We start from the raw sequence: 18271 nt of genomic DNA on the forward strand, positions 1-18271 counted from the left end.
TGTTAAAAATTACTTTTCAATGTGTACGAAATACGATTTTGTCGATATTACAGACACTCCAATTTTATTATATCTTGCTTTTATAGTAGTTCTTTGCATATATGAGATGAAAATGACTTTCTTACCTGATTAATTCCGTTAATTTTCTGAGGGTTGGGCGGCGTCCACCACACTGTAATAGCTGTAGAGTTGAATGCTTCACAGCGTACACTATCAGGCGCGGCTTCAGGCACGCCCTCTTTAGTCTTTATCGGATAACTCTCAGAGAACACGCCCACTCCTTTGTCATTGTACGCCGCTATTTGGACGTTGTAATCTTTCCATGTGATCAAGTCTTGTATTAGATAGTTCCTTTGTGCTTCATTGGTGATGTTCTGATACGTCCAGGGACTATTGTCGTAACCTCGTAGTCTATATCTGATGACGTAACCGAGGATATGTCCGTTTCTGTGTTCTTCCAGCGGTGGCTGCCATTGTGTTATAATTTCTGATGAAGATCTTGCTGATCCCATAAAACCTAACGGCGGGCCTGATGGTGCTGAAATCATGTTAAATTACTTTTAAACCAAAGTTGTAGTTAAAATTGAATATTTTGTGAAATATATTTGAATTTTTAAGAATAATATAATACCTAAATACAAAGTTATAAGTACTAATTGACATGCAGGGGATGCGTACAAGGCAGTTCTTAGCTTATGTACTGGAAATATAAATTTGTAATTGATAAATAACAGAATTAGGCATGACAAATTGAAGCATTACATGCAGACAGACGACACAAGAGATGCAGCCGCGTACATTACACATAACCTAAGCCGAGAGAGAAAATATATTTTGAGTGTAACATCCCATACCTTGGCAGCATATTAGATCACCGGCTGCATGATTATAAAACAACCATTTTATTCTCAATACAATTTTATATTGGTGCAAATGTTTCCCATAAAATAGTGATGAAAATGGAGACATGAATATTTCAAAGAAGTATTTAAGTCAAATTAAAATATGTGATTACCTTCTTGTGGTAATGTTAATACGTCGGTGGGGTCGGAGGGGGGGCCTTCGCCGACAGTGTTGACCGCGGACACTCGGAACTGGTAGGAGGTGGCGGCCTTTAGACTGGTGAGCAGCACCCAACGCTGGCTCGCAGAGACATTCATCGGCTCCGTCACCCAGTTCAGTAGCGGATCAGGTGTCGGACCTTTGGAAAAAATAGGTCTCAATAATTGCTGTATCTACATACTGGGTGCCTCCAAATGTACCTAACTTTAACTGTTAGTAGATGATGTTTTTTGTTGGATTGATAACGTACCAAACTCGGGCACGACTCTTCGCTGCACAATGAACTTGTGTACTGGCGAGTTTCCATCAAAGCCAGGTGTCCAGGAGACGTTGACGGCGCGCTGGGTGGCGTCCAGACGCAGGGCGCGCACGTTGGTGGGCGCGAAGGGCAGCTCGATGACGGAGAGGAGGGCGCGGCGCGTGTGGTTGCCGCCCGGTGACGTCACCACGCACGCGTACTCGCCCGCGTCGCTCGCGCGCACCGCCTGCACTTGCAGCGCGCCCTCGTTCGTTATCCACACGCGCGAACCTGCCGTCATCGGCCTGCAATTTTATTCAATTCATACAATTTATCTTTTTTTATTTCCGATGCACAATAATGATAAAAATGTTCATGTTATTTATAAACCAATTTTTTTACCTGGTGTTTCTGAGATATCAATATGTTTTAAAAGGAGATTTTTGACTCAGAAACCCTCGATTAGTTGTTTTGCCAAATGGTAATTCAGCAACAGTAATATGCACCGACAAGAAAGGTCTTTGCGGTATTGTACCATCATGTCTCTGGACAATCTTTAGTACGAATTTACTGCGCTGTGATGGTAAAAGTTTACGTTGTGATTATAAAACATTTATTGTATCGTGAAACGCGTCTTTTATTTATTTGATGCTATCCCTTTTTATCGCATAGTAAATAGCTGTGGCAATTTATATTAAATGTTTTCCTTGAATAATATGTTTATTATATAAGACACTTAAGAAATTACCATATTTACAAAGAGACAATGTTGGTGAAACAATACTTTTACACAGCGTTTATCGGAAGTGTTGGGTTTCACAGCGGAGGGTCGACTTCCGTGTTGGAACAATATCGATGTTTTGTAGCTTTTGTAGTGTTTCCATATGGAGTAAGCAGAGACCAAGCACTGGAAAGAGTCTACTATTCTTTCACATATATATCTGCTAATGGCTTTGTTTTTAAGTATTAAAAAAAATCCGAGACAACATTATTGTTATGGTACATAAGGTGTTTATTATAAGATTAACGCACTGATTATTGTGGAACCAGTCAATGTTATACTTGACGTTAGGGTCACTGGAGACCCGACACTGCAGCGTGGCCGTGTGCCCCAGCAGCACACGCGTGTCCACTGGCGGAGCTATTATCTGCGTCCTCACTGCACAACACACACAAATACAAAAATTTAATTAACGTCGTTGAAACCAAAGTGCCATTAGCTCTATAGTTCCAACCAAGGAATTTGAGCCTAACCTAAAGGTGTAAAGCTCTCGATGGAAATTGGATTTATGAAAGTTTCCTAACAAAATTACATTAACGTATTCTACTTTGTTGTTATGTTGACTATATCAACCTTGTAAAATGCATTTTCATTTGGACCTTATAAAATAATTGTTATTAAATTGAGGAAGCAGGTAGAGTATCGGACATATTGAACTCAACTCATAAAATTAATGGCCAGCCGCGCCATTTAATCCAAGGTCAGATGCCAATAACATAATGGAATCAGATATTTTATAGCTAATCTTATATACTTCGCTATATGCTTAAGATTTTGTTATGTAAACATAATTTTCTTCATATCATTGATCGTACCAAAATCTTACTGTTTTATTGCTGTAAAAATTATAGAGGACAATATTTTTTTTTAAATATTACAGAATTATTTGTTTGTTGCTAGTTTTTTTTAAATGTTAATGGAATATTTAATACCTAATACAGTGAGGTAGGCCTCGCCGGAGACGTTGCCCGCATCGTTGGCTCGTATGCAGGTGTACTTGCCACTGTCGGCGGTCGTCGTACTTGTGATCAGCAGATCTCCCTCGTCCAGGGCCTGTAGCCGCCCCGACAGCTTGATTATAAGAGAATCTGAAAACAAATAAATAAAAAAATAAAAACCACACGGAAAATAATGATTGTTAGGAACAAGTTTTGAAAAAAGTGTCGTAGATTCTATATAGCAGTTGTAATTTAATGTTAATTATTGAAATTAAAAAACCTACAGACTAAACACACACTATATTACACAATGATAGGCCGATTTAGGTTACCTACGAGTATATTAAAAAAGGGTCTTAACAGACAGACGGACGGTCAACAAAGTGATCCTATAAGGGTTCCGTTTCTTTCCTATGAAGTACGAAACCCTAAAAAACATCAGTTTAACTTTGCTATGAAATATTTGGACAATTTTATTTAAGTTATTTAATGGACGTAATAAACATATTTTTTAAAATTGAACATTTTTAGAATAAAAATACTTGTGTAAAAGCATTTCTAAAGTAATAAAGGAGTCAAACTTATAAATAAACATAATCGCCTGTAATAAAAGCATAAACTTCATATTTTTACGAGGAGCTCGAGTGCTTATTAAACATTGCATCGCTATTCAAATGTCTGTGCATTATCTACTTAGCTGAAAATCGCACCTGTACCCTACAAACATATACTGAACTAAATCTAACGTATGTTATTCCTATCTAAATACGAGTATAACTTATTACTTACAAAATCTAATGTAAACTGATAAATACGTACAATTCAAACACCTTTACTTGGTCTTATGAATTTGAAAAAATTAATGTTCTTGGTCGTAAAGCAAGTGAAATCAAAAGACACCTATTTCCGAACAAAAGAAGGGTAGAATAGAGTCACCAACCAAAGCAAAAGTGTCCTTATTTTGTCGATCATTTTTTACTGCCCCTTTAAATGGTCGTTTATTGCTTCTTTAGTAAGTGACCGTGAATCTGAGTGTGTCAGTGAAACTTACCGTTGAAGTACCAGGTGACATTGGGCGTGGGTGCGCCGATGGCCCGACAGCTGATGGTGGCGTCCTTGCCGTCCAGCACCGTGAGGTTTGTTGGCACGCTCTGCATAACTGGCGGGGACGCTACAAGCCACACATTGCTGTTAACTCGAGCGCTACTCTATACACTAGAAACCTTTATCTATCGCCTAAAATTAGTATTCAAACGTGATTGTGTTCACAAAGTTATAAAACATGCATAACAAAACGTAATTTGTTGATCTAAAAACATGTGCTTTTAAAATTAATATAAAAACTAATACTAGATAACGAAATATTGCACCAAAGTCAATTTATAAAATAACATGGTTCTGCTTCATCTCGTTGAAACATAAACGAGTTTAGAGTTGTTTCGGTACTATGAATAATTTGATTTCATTAGCTTCACTTGCGTTAGAGGCGAGTAAAAATTTTATTGATGTTACATCGAAGCTGGAGAAGTAAAATTGAACGAGTTCCTGTAATTCTCGTTAAATTAAACGAAATCTTCTTGTATAGAAATAAAATTTAAACATGAACATTCTGTTATAAAACACTGTAATAGATATTATTCATATGAACAGAATAGGATAGAATAGAAATAGGTTAATTGAATTACAAGAGAGGCGAGTGCACAGGGTATTGAGACGTAGAAATAACGTCTTGCATATAGCTATGTCAGCACAATGCGAATGGGACAAACATAGCAAAGATTGTTTCAATATTAATTAAACGTTTTACAATTTCGTAAGTAAATACAATAACACTTCTGTTGGCCGGATTAGGGAAAATATAAGTTTCTTTAAATTAGAATTTTGAAATGATTAATGCTTTAAGAATGTACTGAAGGGATTAACAATTTGTTAAGGAATTTATTTAAGGAATTTTCATTACTTAAGATAAATTTGTAGTGAAAATAATTGTTGAAGAAAGATTTGATGATGAAGTATTCATAAATGATTACGAAGATATCTTATTGAATAAATAGAGTACTTTTGATAAGTACAGAGACATTGGTAACATGAGCCAGTTACTCGGGCGAGTCGTAAACCGTGTGGGGTTTATTTACGGGGCTCTTAAGCTTCGCAGGTGTCCTTCAAATCTTAGGATGTCGTAGTTTCGGGGCGAGCTGATAAATTTTTCAGTTCCCTCGCCGTGGGAAGAGCAACATATCTTGCTGCCAATCTGAATAATTTTGATGTGACTTATGGCGTCTTACATGTTGTACGTTGTAACTAATAAAGGAAATATTTTGTATCTAATTTTACAGAAAGGTAATTTCAAAATAAAAGAAATAAAGGAATATATCGATCGTTTACAAGTAATACCAGTTAATATAAACAATATTGAATGTAAAATCAGTTTAAAAGACTATGAAGACAGTTTTTACAAAATTAAAAATTTAAATAAAGAAAATAACACTAGTGCCTTCAAATCATGCTACAAAAGTGAAAAAAACGCAAAAATCAATGTTTAGAACTTTATCTATAAATGAAAATATTAAATTTCCTACACTAAAAGCAAAAACGATAATAAATTAACCATCGACAGCTTTAAAAACGAATGTGTCTTGATAATCAATAGAGAAAAACAATAATTATTGTGTTTCGAAAGCATAATTGCAATTAAAATGTGCTATAAAACCAATTGATTAATCTTACTGCCAGTATCAAAACGGAAAGACTTTGTCTTTTTGTCACCAGTCCTCATTCTGATCAACTTCATGTGACTTCGCGCCGCGCGTCTATTGTCCCGCGCTGCACCATCATATCAACATGTTAATTAACCACTGTATGCTAAACACACCTTATTATTTGTAAATAATACCAACACGATAGCTCAAATAATATATTTGGCATGTTTTTGCACTGTCGGCAACGTTACGTGCATATCTTCGCCCACCTATTACAGAATATTTTTAAAACAAGAAAGGGTAAGTCATGTAAAACCTTGTGTTATCAAATGAAGAACAAAACTTAAACTTCTTACTCATAGTGTCTTCTTAAATATGTATAATTTCTTTTTTTTCTAGGCTATTCAGGAAAGAAACGATCAAATGTAACTTGTAGGATATAAAACTCAAAACTTACTTTTGATCTTCAACCAGGTATTTATAGAAGCCTCCCCGGCTTCGTTGCTCGCGATACATTGGTAAATTCCCATGTCTTCCATTTTCAGATCGTTTATTATAAGCGATCGGTCCAGTTCTACTCTGTATCTGCCTCCGCCGTCGTCTACGTCGCCGTTGTCGGTTTCCCCTGCTTCAGCACCGACACTAGCTATTTTCTTCGCATCTTTGTACCATGTGATTCCAGGCAATGGTATACCTTCCACGTTGCATTCTAAGACTACAGTGCTCCCGAATTCACCGTAAGTTTCAGACTTTAGAGTCGATAACATGGTCGGTTTCTCAAACACAGTGACTGTAGCTGATGCAGTCACCGTTGCGAATCCACCACTTTTTAATCTAGCTTGGCAAGTATACTGTCCTGTGTGAGTCAAGTTAGCTGATATGAGACTAAGCGTTCTATTCCACTGGTCGTTTAAGTCGTAAGTAATACCAGCAATGTCAATTAAAATGCCATCTTTGAACCATAACGTCTCTAATTCATGCAACGGCCTCGCGTTTGCGATGCAATACAGATTCCTGTACTCCTGACCCTTTATTATCTTAGTATCTTGGGGTTTTATAATTATTTCCGGGGCTATTTCTTTGTTGTCATCGCCAAGAACATTTAGTTTTATGAATGGACTATTTTCAACTTTTCCTGATTGGGTATTAAAAGCTTGAGCTCTAAAAATACATATAACTTGTGTTTATCTTTTGATATCACATGAAATAACTAATATCAATTTCTTAAATAAGTTATGGAACGGTGTTGATGAATATAAAAAATAGACTCACCTGTAAGACCTCTCATCTTTTTTTGAAGCACACAATATAACAAGTTTATGGTCATCGGTTACGGCATATTTCTGGTCATATCTCAGTTCACCGTTCTCGTCCTGCCAGTTAACAGATGGAGGCGGTTCTGAGTCAATGTGGGGAAAATCTAAGATAGCAGCTCTACCTGAGTCAACTGTAACTTCTTGTACAATTTGGTTTTCGAACACACCCATATCTAGAAAGAATAATATCATGTTAACTATAATATTTTACTGTATGTAATTGTTGTTACAAAGATTTATATTATGTTATTGTTTAATGCAATCTGTATCAGTAGAGTAGGATTAAAGAATGTTTATTCACTTAGAAGAAAGTTTACTTAAATCAATCGTAATTGCGTCTGATGCGAGTTATTAATTCCACAAACAATTCTCATCGTGCGGATGTAATAGACTATAAAATTATACGGGCATTAAGTATTAATATTATGCCCGCTTCTAATGTAACAAGGAATGCTATTATAAAATTGGTTGTAAAGTACAGTTAAATTGTAATTTTTATGCAAGAAAGATAAATTTATAAGAAAATAATGGAGTTTTCAAGGTCGTGGACTAAGAGTTTCTTAACTCAGTTTGTACTAACAATGAACAGTTCTTTAGCGTCAACGATTTCACAGATGTTGTCAAGGCGAAAGTCACTAGTCACGTAGCAGTTTCACTACATGGTAACTGAACGGATCAAGTAGAACAGATGGAAGAGATCAATATTTTTAGCTCGTAAATAAGCATAATTACTATTAGTTCTTCAAGTCTGATAAGACTTAAGAATGTCTACAATAATTAATAATATAGGCAAACGCTTTACTTATAACCATAAAAGATTGAAAGACAATGCATCGTCCATGACCTGTAATCAATTGTCTTCAAATTCGAATGCGTTGCGTGCAGCATGACAACTTATGAAATCCAACGAGGCAATTGATGACGAAGTCACACGATTATTAGATTTTATAAATCTGGTAGGTTTCTTTAAGCCGAAATAGAATGGTTTAAAGTTTAATAGTACGCTTTATGATAAAAAAGCACCAAGTTAAGAGTTTAAATAACTTTATACCAGTAAAGTTATGCAAATAAATAGAATAACAATATCCTGGTATTACCTTCAGCGTTATATCGAGTACACAATCGGGCGGCCTCCTGCAGCCAGGTCGTTCACAGGCAATAAATAAAATGACCTGGCTATTAACTTTTAATAGTCCAACATAAAGTCCGAATAGTGAGAATAAGCAATAGAGCGCGTTTCACGGATGGTTATTTTTTTGTTTAGGTAATAGTGAAACGTGTGCAAATATTTTTATGCCTTCTGTTTTATATTACAGAAATAAAGAAAAATAGGATCCTGTTAGTTCAAGATAAAAAAGAAACATATATCTTTTTCTGATATAAAGAAGATATTTTTTAAAATCTAGAGAAGATAAATCATGATTAAAAAGAAATGACTCACATGCGACAACAATATTGTTCTTTTCGCTGAAGATGGCACCGACGTCATTTTTGGCAATACACTGGTATGCGCCTGCATCTTGCCGCTGCGTATTGTGAATCTTGTAGAAGATGTCTGTTGAGTACTCGCTCAGTGGTACGCCGTTTTTTAACCACCTGTACATCGGCTGTGGTATTCCTAAAATTATATCAACCATGAATACATAAAGAAGAAACTAAATGAAAGGATATTTTTGACACTAACTTTGCGTCATAATGATGGTAAAGATTAGTTTCAAAATATCTGGTGCAGCTCAACGCTAAATTGAAGATTCGTTGCTTACCGACTGCGGAACATTGCAATATCTTGGACGTGCCTTCTCGTACGATGCTATTTAAGGACGAGGGTTGCATGTTGAAGCGCGGCGGCTGCATTTGCGCTGAAATAAGAGAATAACATACTATTAATGAACTGGAATGAAGTCACTTTAGTAGTTAAGTAACATTCTAAAGATAATGATTTTTGGTCGATGTTTAAATCTAGTTATGTTTTAAAATATCGCCTTTTTAAATACGCTATATCGCTACATATAGTCGTGCTATTTTGTTGTTTGAGACATCCTCGAAAGCAATATATTTTGGTAATGAGATGTCAAAATGAATATTATTTAAAAATATGCTAAGTGTATACGTCTGCTTTTGCAAAGAGAGCTTTAAAGTGGAAGTTTTCCGTGTCGCAATAGCAACACGGGTTGGCACCGTCTACCTGGCTGTTAAGCCACACTTCTACGCCGCTTTCAAACATGGAGCTCACGGAAACTTTGCAACTTCTACGACTGTAGCGACTCGCGTCATTAAATCAATTTCTCTTTAATTGCTATTCGGGTTATTGAACTTATTTGAAAATAACAGGATACGAAACTAGATTACTTAATAGATTTTTATTTTCATGCTGTTTTAATGCGTATATTTGAGCTGTTTTTAGCGTGTCTGTTGTAAAGTTACCCGAAATTATTTTAGGAAGTAAACCTATTGTTTCTACTCAATATTTTTGCAACAAAATCCTTCACGCTTTAAAAAATGTCATGAGTAAGCATAAGACGTTGACGGTGACGTCATCCGGTATTTGATCCGTTCACACACGAAGCCCCTTTCACGCGATAAATTCCAATTAAACTTTAATCAAGACTTGGCAAACGTATTGGTGTTGCATTTCTTGTGTTGAAATATAAACATCGTTTTATAGACAATGCAATTCAAACATACAAATATTTCATTGACATCTGCAAAATTCCTGATTCCATTCCATTTGTGTCATAAAACTCACTCGACGGTCTGCATTCCAAATGTGTTTTGTGAGTCATTGCATCTCAAGCACAAAAAGTGGCGCCAATTAGATATCGCGTCATTCAATTTAGGTCAAGTAGTGTTGTTACGACTCGGGATTGCTGGACTTAACACAACCCTAATTAATTTATTACAGTTCACCAACGTGTTATGTTTTGCAAGTCTTGCGTCTTGACATACAAACACTTTAAAGTAATAGAAGAAACATCAGAAGATTAACGCCCTTTTAAATCGTTGTTGACATGAATTATAGCCAAATCAAGTTAACACATTATATAAAACTGCTTATCGATAATATCGATCTGAACCATAGGTCCCGCTTGAATGTCATATGACCCTTTAAAAATATATGGCTTTATAATCACTTGCATCCACAATTAACTAGACCTTTCATTCAGTTGTGAAAAAGTGGATACAAGTGCCTACCAATGTGGTAAATGTCATGTCTTAATCAAACTGGAAGAAGTGAAAGCAAACGTTTTAACACTTGAGAAACTTTTTACCTTTTCGTAATTTATTTGAGTTAGTACACTCAGAGCGTTTACCGTTCTTCGGAGAATTAGTAAAGGTTAAATACCAATTTATCCCCATGAGTATCTTTAAGGGTTCTAAGAAATATTCATTTTAAGATATCACGTAGATTTCATGGGACTTAACGGACTTAACCCTTTCGGCTGTCTCACACTAGTCACCAGGGTATTTTGGACCGCGACTTAATCTTGATAAAATAGTGATACCTCTACTTACCGTTGCTGTTGTATTTTAGTTCACATTTAACGGTTATTTATTTTAATAACTAAGGATGCCCGCGACTTCGTCAGTGCAAAATTAAAACAGACAAAAATTTTAGAATTGATTTTTCTTCAATACCGATTTACATCGATACAAACACTCCAATTTTATAAATATGTATATATTAAGCCTGTACAGGAAAGCATGTTAATATAGTGTGATAACGAACTACCCATTTAAAACTTGAAAGGTTCTTCTTTTGCATTCATAGGTTTTTCTACACGTACTAGGCAGAAGATTAAGTTATATAAAATTAATGTTTTATTGGCTTGCAATAGAAAATTCGCATTACCGCACAGTTAATATTGTACGCGAGCATGTGGCGTGTTTTTTATTTAGTGTATAAAAGTGAGTCTCGTCAGTTTGGAAGCGAGTATAATTTGTTTACTTAGTACGTGTTATTGATTGACTGCAGCTCGGCCCAGTTAGCAGCGACACGTGTGGCCTGTTGCTTCCATCGCCTCCACATCAATTGATTTATTCTAACAAAGTAAAACTCGATAGTTAATCAAGATTTACCCACCAGTCTATTTTCACACACTCTGTTATTGTTGACCTAGTTTTATTTTGTTTATTTTAGTTATAGTTGCATGATCAAAGATATTTCTAGTCTTAGTGCCTTTTATTACAATTTGTATCATTGTTGGTTTTAATTAGATTTGTCCATGAATTTAATTCTTACGTAGTACAAGAATACATCAATTGTATGGAATCCATCAAAAGTAAATTTTATCTGGTGTTATCTTGTGTTTAACTTGTGTGGTGATGGTACCCTAGATAATACGCGGCCATGTGCTGCTGCTATCCGCAAACTAGTTCAAGGATGTAAACATTTACGAATTCAAAGTAATCAAAACTAAGTCGAGCGTTTACAAAACTATAAGAAATGAGGTGCAGCAAATTCGTAAATTGCAGCAAGCAGTTTTGATAACATTATTTATCACTGTTGTATTAATATGATTATACCGTATTAAGTAATAAATAACACTAAATTAAATTGGGAATTTAAGAAATTTTATTTAAAATTAATTATTATTATTTCCTATTATCCTATATTTCTATCGTTGTCATAGATACCATTTAAAAAAAATATTTAAATGTTCTAAATATAAATTGTTCCTAATATACATATTATTATACGAAATTATATTATTTATTAAATATTCTACTTTTTATTTCAATCAGTTTATTTTTTATAGCATTTTTATATAATACATGATTGTACTTATTTTTGTGACCAAAAAAATGAACTACATTTTCCTTCAATATTAAGATACGAGCTGACACATAATTCAATGTGATACGTAATCATATTATGAGTGTGAACATACTACGATGGCGCGCAATACCTCTATGATAATATGATAAGATATAAATTAGCGGCTCGAGTGATTGCAATAAATTGTCCGTTGTATGTGAGAAAAACTACGTCCAGTCAACAAAGAGTAAGTTGATTGCATTACTGTGACTGTCGACCCTGACGGACATTGCCCCGCCTCATCTGCATGTGTGCAATTAAGCTGCAGTTTAATGAAAAAAAATATTCACATCGTACTTTTTTGGTATAACGCTAGAGAACATAATATTTTATAATAACGAGGAAATTGTTAAGTCTTTAAATTCTGTTAATATTGATAGCTATGATAAAAAATGTAGCCTTTTGAAACTTTGCTGTTTACTAAGTAGAACACGACTAATTCAAAAATTTACAATAGATATGTCAAATTGAGGATAATAGCTAGAAACACATTATTTCCAACTTTATTTGCACTCTGAATTTATCTAACAAAATTCAGTTTTAACTAACAGCTAGATGAAACAGCTGTTGACAGCAATTACACTGAAATGAATCAACAATAACTGTATCTCTGCTACTACAGAAAACAACGGCCAGTTAGCGTTTTTGCAGGTCGTGAACAATTCTGTAATACCGCGACAACGACAACGCGGGGTCGTACACCCGCTATTAGCTTTAGTTCTAGCACCCACTACACCGGATAAAAACACGTCGAAACGTAGAGGGTTAGAGATTACGTAAATAATGACAGTCCAGAGGCTACTGTTACCGCGAGTTTTCACTGCCGTAACATTTATATAAAACAGTATTTCTATGTGGTCATTCCTTTCATTATCTTTGAAAAAACTGAGACAACAATATCTTTGTAAACACTGACATGTTGGTTGACTTTCAGATGGCGTGTGTTTAAATAATTTTAAGTTGAACATTTGGTATTTCTAGGTTAAAATTTGACGTTAGCATTGTCATCTTGTAAAAAAAACACTCGATATCAAATCGTTATTAAAACATTGTATCAATAAAGTTTTGTACGATCTGGCGTGTTTTTAATTTACTATGTTGGAAAGAAAAACAAGAATCTAAAACTAGATTGAATATACATAGTTTCATGCAGAAACCTTTTATTAACTATGCAATATACAGCCACAAAGCTTGAGGTTAAAAAAAACACAGTATGTTAAAAGCAATAACTTTTGAACTTACAGTATGAATAAAAAAGTGACATAGATGCACATAACTAATAAAAGTACAACTATATATTTTAAAGACGGTCACTCGGGAGTATTTATAAAATATATGTAACCACCTATATAATAGTTCCAAACTCGAGCCATAACGTAAAATCTATATCCCGTCGGGTACCATTACGATACAAAGCAACGGCAAAGTCCACATCACGGATAATACTGCTATTATCATGTTATAGTGAGGCTAGTTTACCAGATTAGCACTGTTTTTATGGAGAATGAAGCAAAGTTAACAACTATCCGTCGTTTTTTGCCACATTGTGTATGATTGAGTCTTTGAGTGTAATATTATAGTTTTAAGAGTTCTAACGTATAAGCAGCTGTTAGATTATTGTACAGGCTCGAATGTAGGTATATGTAGTTATGGAAGAGATGTGACAACTCATGTCAATTGAGAATTGATAACCCTTGTCTCTCCTCGGGCAACGAACGTATTTGTTTGAAAAATATTACATCAGAATAAAGTGAATCAGAAATATTTAACTTTTTCGTAGTTGTTCTTTTAACAGTTATGAATTTGAATAGATGCAGAGATGTATCAGTACTTTTGGCAATTGATTTTTATTTTTAAAAGAAAATAAGTAGATATTTAATTATAAGAAAAAAAAGGGTCTTGACAAACACACGGACGGACAACAAGGTGATCTTATAAGGGTTCCGTTTTTTCCTTTCGAGGCACGAAACCCTAAAAGTATCTTTTATTTTGAAAGTAAACAACAGTACATCAAAATATAGTGCCAAAGGTTGATTAAGTTCAGTGGAAGAGTCGGTTACTACTGCACACCAATAATCGTATCAATTATCGAAGCTAAACAACTTGAAGCCAGTCGACCACTAATCAGCCAGTGGATCACTGAACTCGTCTAATATGATCGTTCGCTCTATTTGAAAGAGCCTTTGTTCTTTGGCAAATAGCTTATTAAGGTTGCCCTACCGGCCAATCTCCGGCTCGATGGGTAGATGATACTGTCCGCCGAAATTTCAGCACAGATAAATTTTCACTCTTGATTAAGTGGTTTTGTAGTATAAATTCCCTATTAATTATTTATATTCTCATTTATAGTCATAACCGGTCATTAAGTCAGTAATTATAAATTGTAATGTATTATTATAGGGCTAAATTATATTGTGTTTTAATCTTGAATGATTTAATTCCGCAGTTTTTAGTGTACATGTTTTTATTCATATGTAGGTATAGCGTAGCATGATCACAGCATGAATTTTGTCTCGAAAAACATTTTTTTTTGTTATTTACACTACACAATTCACTTAAAGATTATTAACATCCTTGACTTGTTTACGCCTATTTGTAGTAAAGTATGAAAAGATGCTAGATTCTTAAAATAAAAAGATTGTTCAATAAGTGTCGAGAATACGAGATATATTTTTTATTTTTTTAATAGTATCGCCAAAGTTAATTTCGAATCGACAAATTAACGTTTTGTTGAAAGTAAATATATACTTTTTAAATTAATTCTTTCTTATTGTACTTGTGTATTATAGCTGTATTATAACTTTCTGAATAGCACAAAAAATATTTTTTTTATGTTTAATTTAAATGCTTCTGCTTAAATTAAGAGGTTTATAAAAATGTGTAAATGTGTGTGTGTGTGATAATCCACAGTTAAGATGAATATTAACTGTCTCGTGTAAATAAGTACATTTCTGGTAAATAGGTAAGTTAGAATCTACAGAGATAAAGCGTGTAGTCGAAAGTGTATTGACCGATTGATTTCAAAACCACAAACTCTGGTCACTAAATTACGTAACTGATTCTAATGTAACTTCCGTTTCATCATTTTATTTCTTAATATTTAGTACAAATAAATTCCACGCGAAATTCTAGATAAATAAATCAATCTTGTAATTATTATTAATTTATCTTGTCAGATAAATTAATAATAATACTTATGATATTAATTAATTTAAGGTCTGTTTATTTTCTTTTGACTTATATTTTTCAAAACTTTTATTATTTAAATGGACGTAAAAGCAAATAACGTACAAAAGTGCAACGTAATGTACATTTTAGGGTATGGTGTAGAGGAAAACAAAGTGTGCCGGTATGTTCGAACAGCCTGTAGCTTTTAAATTAACTCCAGGTCGCGTGATTACGTGTGTGCAGGGCATTCAAACAATATCGTGCGCCGCGTCGGCTATCGGTCCGCTCGGATCTCTGGCTGGCATTCGAACAGCACTCTCAAGTAGCACAAAGCAAACCTTCATTGGCAGTTTATTAGCCTCACTTTGGACGATTAAGTAAAAATTAAGTGTTATTTACATAATTTTATTGCAGACTACTAAAACTTCTATACAAGCATCTTACGAATATTATAAGCGCGAATGTTAGATGGATGGATGGATGTATGGATGTTTGTTTGAAGGTATCTCGAAAGGCTCAACGGATCTTGATGAAATTTGGCACAGATGTAGAACATAGTCTGGAAGACCATATAGGCTATAAGTTTTTTTTTTAATTTCGTGCGAACGGAGTCGCGGACGATAGGTAGTTAATAATAAAGTAAAAAATAATTAAATAATATTTGAAAAATAATTAAATAATATTGTGTTGCAACTGTTACAATTTTTCTTTCTCTAGAAAACTTATTAGGACGGTTACGAACGTTTTACTTCAAAAAAAAGTTTGCCAATTTCGTGGAGCGGTTTTCGAGTTATACGCTTGCTTACAAACAGCATTTCAGTTTTATTTATAGCCTTTCATATATGCAATTATAAGAATGACAGTAGCAGTGGAAACTTTTTTGTTATTTGCAATTATTGTGCGGATTTTTTTACAATTCAGAAGCGAGCCCATAAAGAAATGATTTGAAGAATCATGAATTGAATACTTCTAAATTTTGTCTAGCCTTAGGGATAGAAAATGAAAAGCTCAACTATCTGATTTACGGGCGTATCAATATTTTTCAAATTGCATTACATATTTTATTATCAAACTTACATTTAAATATTCTCGAATAGCTCTTGGTTTGCATCTATTAATAATTTAACGCAAACTCTACAGAATTAGAAACGCAAACTGTATGATTTAAGTTCCCTTGTTGGTAGAATTTAAGTTACATTTTATTTTCAAAATATTTTTTTCAATTGTTACGGAGTATCGAGCCATTTATATATTAACTGTAGTCAACTGCTAAAGACACGCTGTTAATGTATTGATTTCTTTGTTACGAGTCGTCAAAGGACCACTCAAAGCATAGGTTACAAATCCGTTTACCTGCCTATGTTCACGTGCCACTTCGCAGTTGAGTCCTGGCAAGCCGCCAATGTCCGTACGTAAGACTGCCTCTTCGAAACGTTCAAGTTTCAGCCTCCATTGTCATACTTTGAATGAAACGTATTTTTTTTAAATAAAGCACGTGCACTGTTTACTTCCCTACTAGTACTAGAATGATAATGGTTTGATCGCGTAAACCCATGTCAAAGTAGCAGAACTAAGATTACAATGTAATTCTTTTAACGATTAATTTAAGTACTGGCTATAAATGTAACAACTTTATAACAAAGAATTTTATTGTATACTAGCTGTGCCCGCGACGTCGTCCGCGTGAAATACTGTCTATTAGCTGCGCGCAGTACTGGACAGTACTTGGTCATTGCGTTCTTTTATTTTCCTAAATTAAACGCAGCCTAAGTTACTTCTTATTCCATCAACTACCTGCCAATATAAGTTCCGTCATAATCGGTCCAGCCATTGCAGAGATTAGCCGGAACAAACAGACAGAGAGACACAAATTGTAAAAAAAAAAAAAATTAGGTGTATGTTTGTAGTAAAAAATGGTTATTTCAATATTACAAACAGACACTCCAATTTTATTTCTATATATGTATGTATAGATTCATTGTATAGTGTTTAATGTCTGATGTACATCAGTTCGGTCGTAATAATGCGATGTTATGAATAAATTCTAGATAGGATTAGGGTAAATACGTTTTCTCGTTTAATGATAGCAGCTTCGTCGGGGTTTTTTTTGCTCCAGTCGCCTTTCCAACTTTATTTAATTTATACAATGTCCTGGTACGCAGATGCTTGTGATAAATGTATATTAATTTACGAGTTTCGTTTAAAATTTTCATTACACGTCGCGTAAAACTTTGTTATTGTCAATAAAGATTTAAAGTTAATATTTTTTAGATTAATTAGTAATTAAGAGGTTAAATGTTATCACACTAGTCACACAGGCAAGTCTTATCATCTACAAATGCAGTTGTCTGTCAGTCGTCCATGTTTGAAAATTACACTTGACACTGACAATTCAACTTTGACACTGCTTATAGACAAACCTTTTTCAAACAAGTAAATAATTAGAAGTTCTGACTGTTATTTTCTAAGTAAAACTGCTTTTACTTTATTAATGATAGGAAAATATGTAAATAAGCTACAATTTCCTTGATAGTCGTGTATAAGATATACAAGTATTCCGGTTTGGAAACAAGAATTGCATAATTCCACCATAACACATGTTTTGTACATGTGGAGAAACATGTAACAGTTTACGTTGGCAAAGATTTTATAAGTATTTAGGTTATTATTATATTGTATGTGGCAATACACATAATTAAACAAAACGTAAGCTAAGATTTGTGTTAATCACAAAGACCCCAAATTCTATCCACACATTCCGTACTCCTTCCTTCTTAGGGCACGGCCTTCCTTTAACCTTCATGTTTATAAGCAGAAATTACTGCCATGTTACTATACATATACATGTGTACATAATACATGTATACTATTTTACTATACTTATGTATATTAAAATCTACAACGTCTAAAGATGTGTAATATTTTACACTGTAAAAGAATAAGTCTATTTACTTTATTCAAGTTAATTTCAATTGTTAGAACTTCAAATACCTAATATATCGGTATTAATAAAAAATAACACGCATTATTAAGATTAAATATATCTAATATGCTTTCGAATCAAGAATAATGATCTACTTTCACAATAATATAGTATGTCAATAATAGAAATCACCTATTACATATCGTCGAATCGAGGCGTTAAATTACATACATTTGTTTCACAAGCTCGAGGGAACAGCGAACGATGTAGCATTCGTCACCGCTTAGAAGGTATTTGATAATCAGTTGTAGTGGTTTTTAAACATGGATG

The 18271-nt window shown here is 34.1% G+C and overlaps 1 protein-coding gene across 2 annotated transcripts in view; it reads right to left on the reverse strand.

The window, feature by feature from the left end:
• sdk (sidekick cell adhesion molecule) overlaps positions 1 to 18271 on the reverse strand; it is a 39220-nt gene that overhangs the window by 7954 nt on the left and 12995 nt on the right. Inside the window, exons 2-11 of one of the 2 annotated variants that reach the window (XM_013326773.1) lie at positions 8798 to 8898; positions 8476 to 8652; positions 6991 to 7207; positions 6176 to 6879; positions 4071 to 4190; positions 3014 to 3169; positions 2333 to 2459; positions 1313 to 1605; positions 1016 to 1201; positions 126 to 538 (exon numbers count right to left, since the gene is read on the reverse strand). In XM_013326773.1, coding sequence (XP_013182227.1) covers positions 126 to 538; positions 1016 to 1201; positions 1313 to 1605; positions 2333 to 2459; positions 3014 to 3169; positions 4071 to 4190; positions 6176 to 6879; positions 6991 to 7207; positions 8476 to 8652; positions 8798 to 8898 — 2494 coding nt within the window. The remainder of the gene's footprint in view (positions 1 to 125; positions 539 to 1015; positions 1202 to 1312; positions 1606 to 2332; positions 2460 to 3013; positions 3170 to 4070; positions 4191 to 6175; positions 6880 to 6990; positions 7208 to 8475; positions 8653 to 8797; positions 8899 to 18271) is intronic. The other variant, XM_013326772.1, reaches the window with a different exon arrangement.

The sequence above is a fragment of the Papilio xuthus genome, unplaced genomic scaffold (genome assembly GCF_000836235.2).
Source record: "Papilio xuthus unplaced genomic scaffold, Pxut_1.1 DF828780.1, whole genome shotgun sequence".
NCBI classification, from domain to species: Eukaryota; Metazoa; Arthropoda; class Insecta; order Lepidoptera; family Papilionidae; genus Papilio; species Papilio xuthus.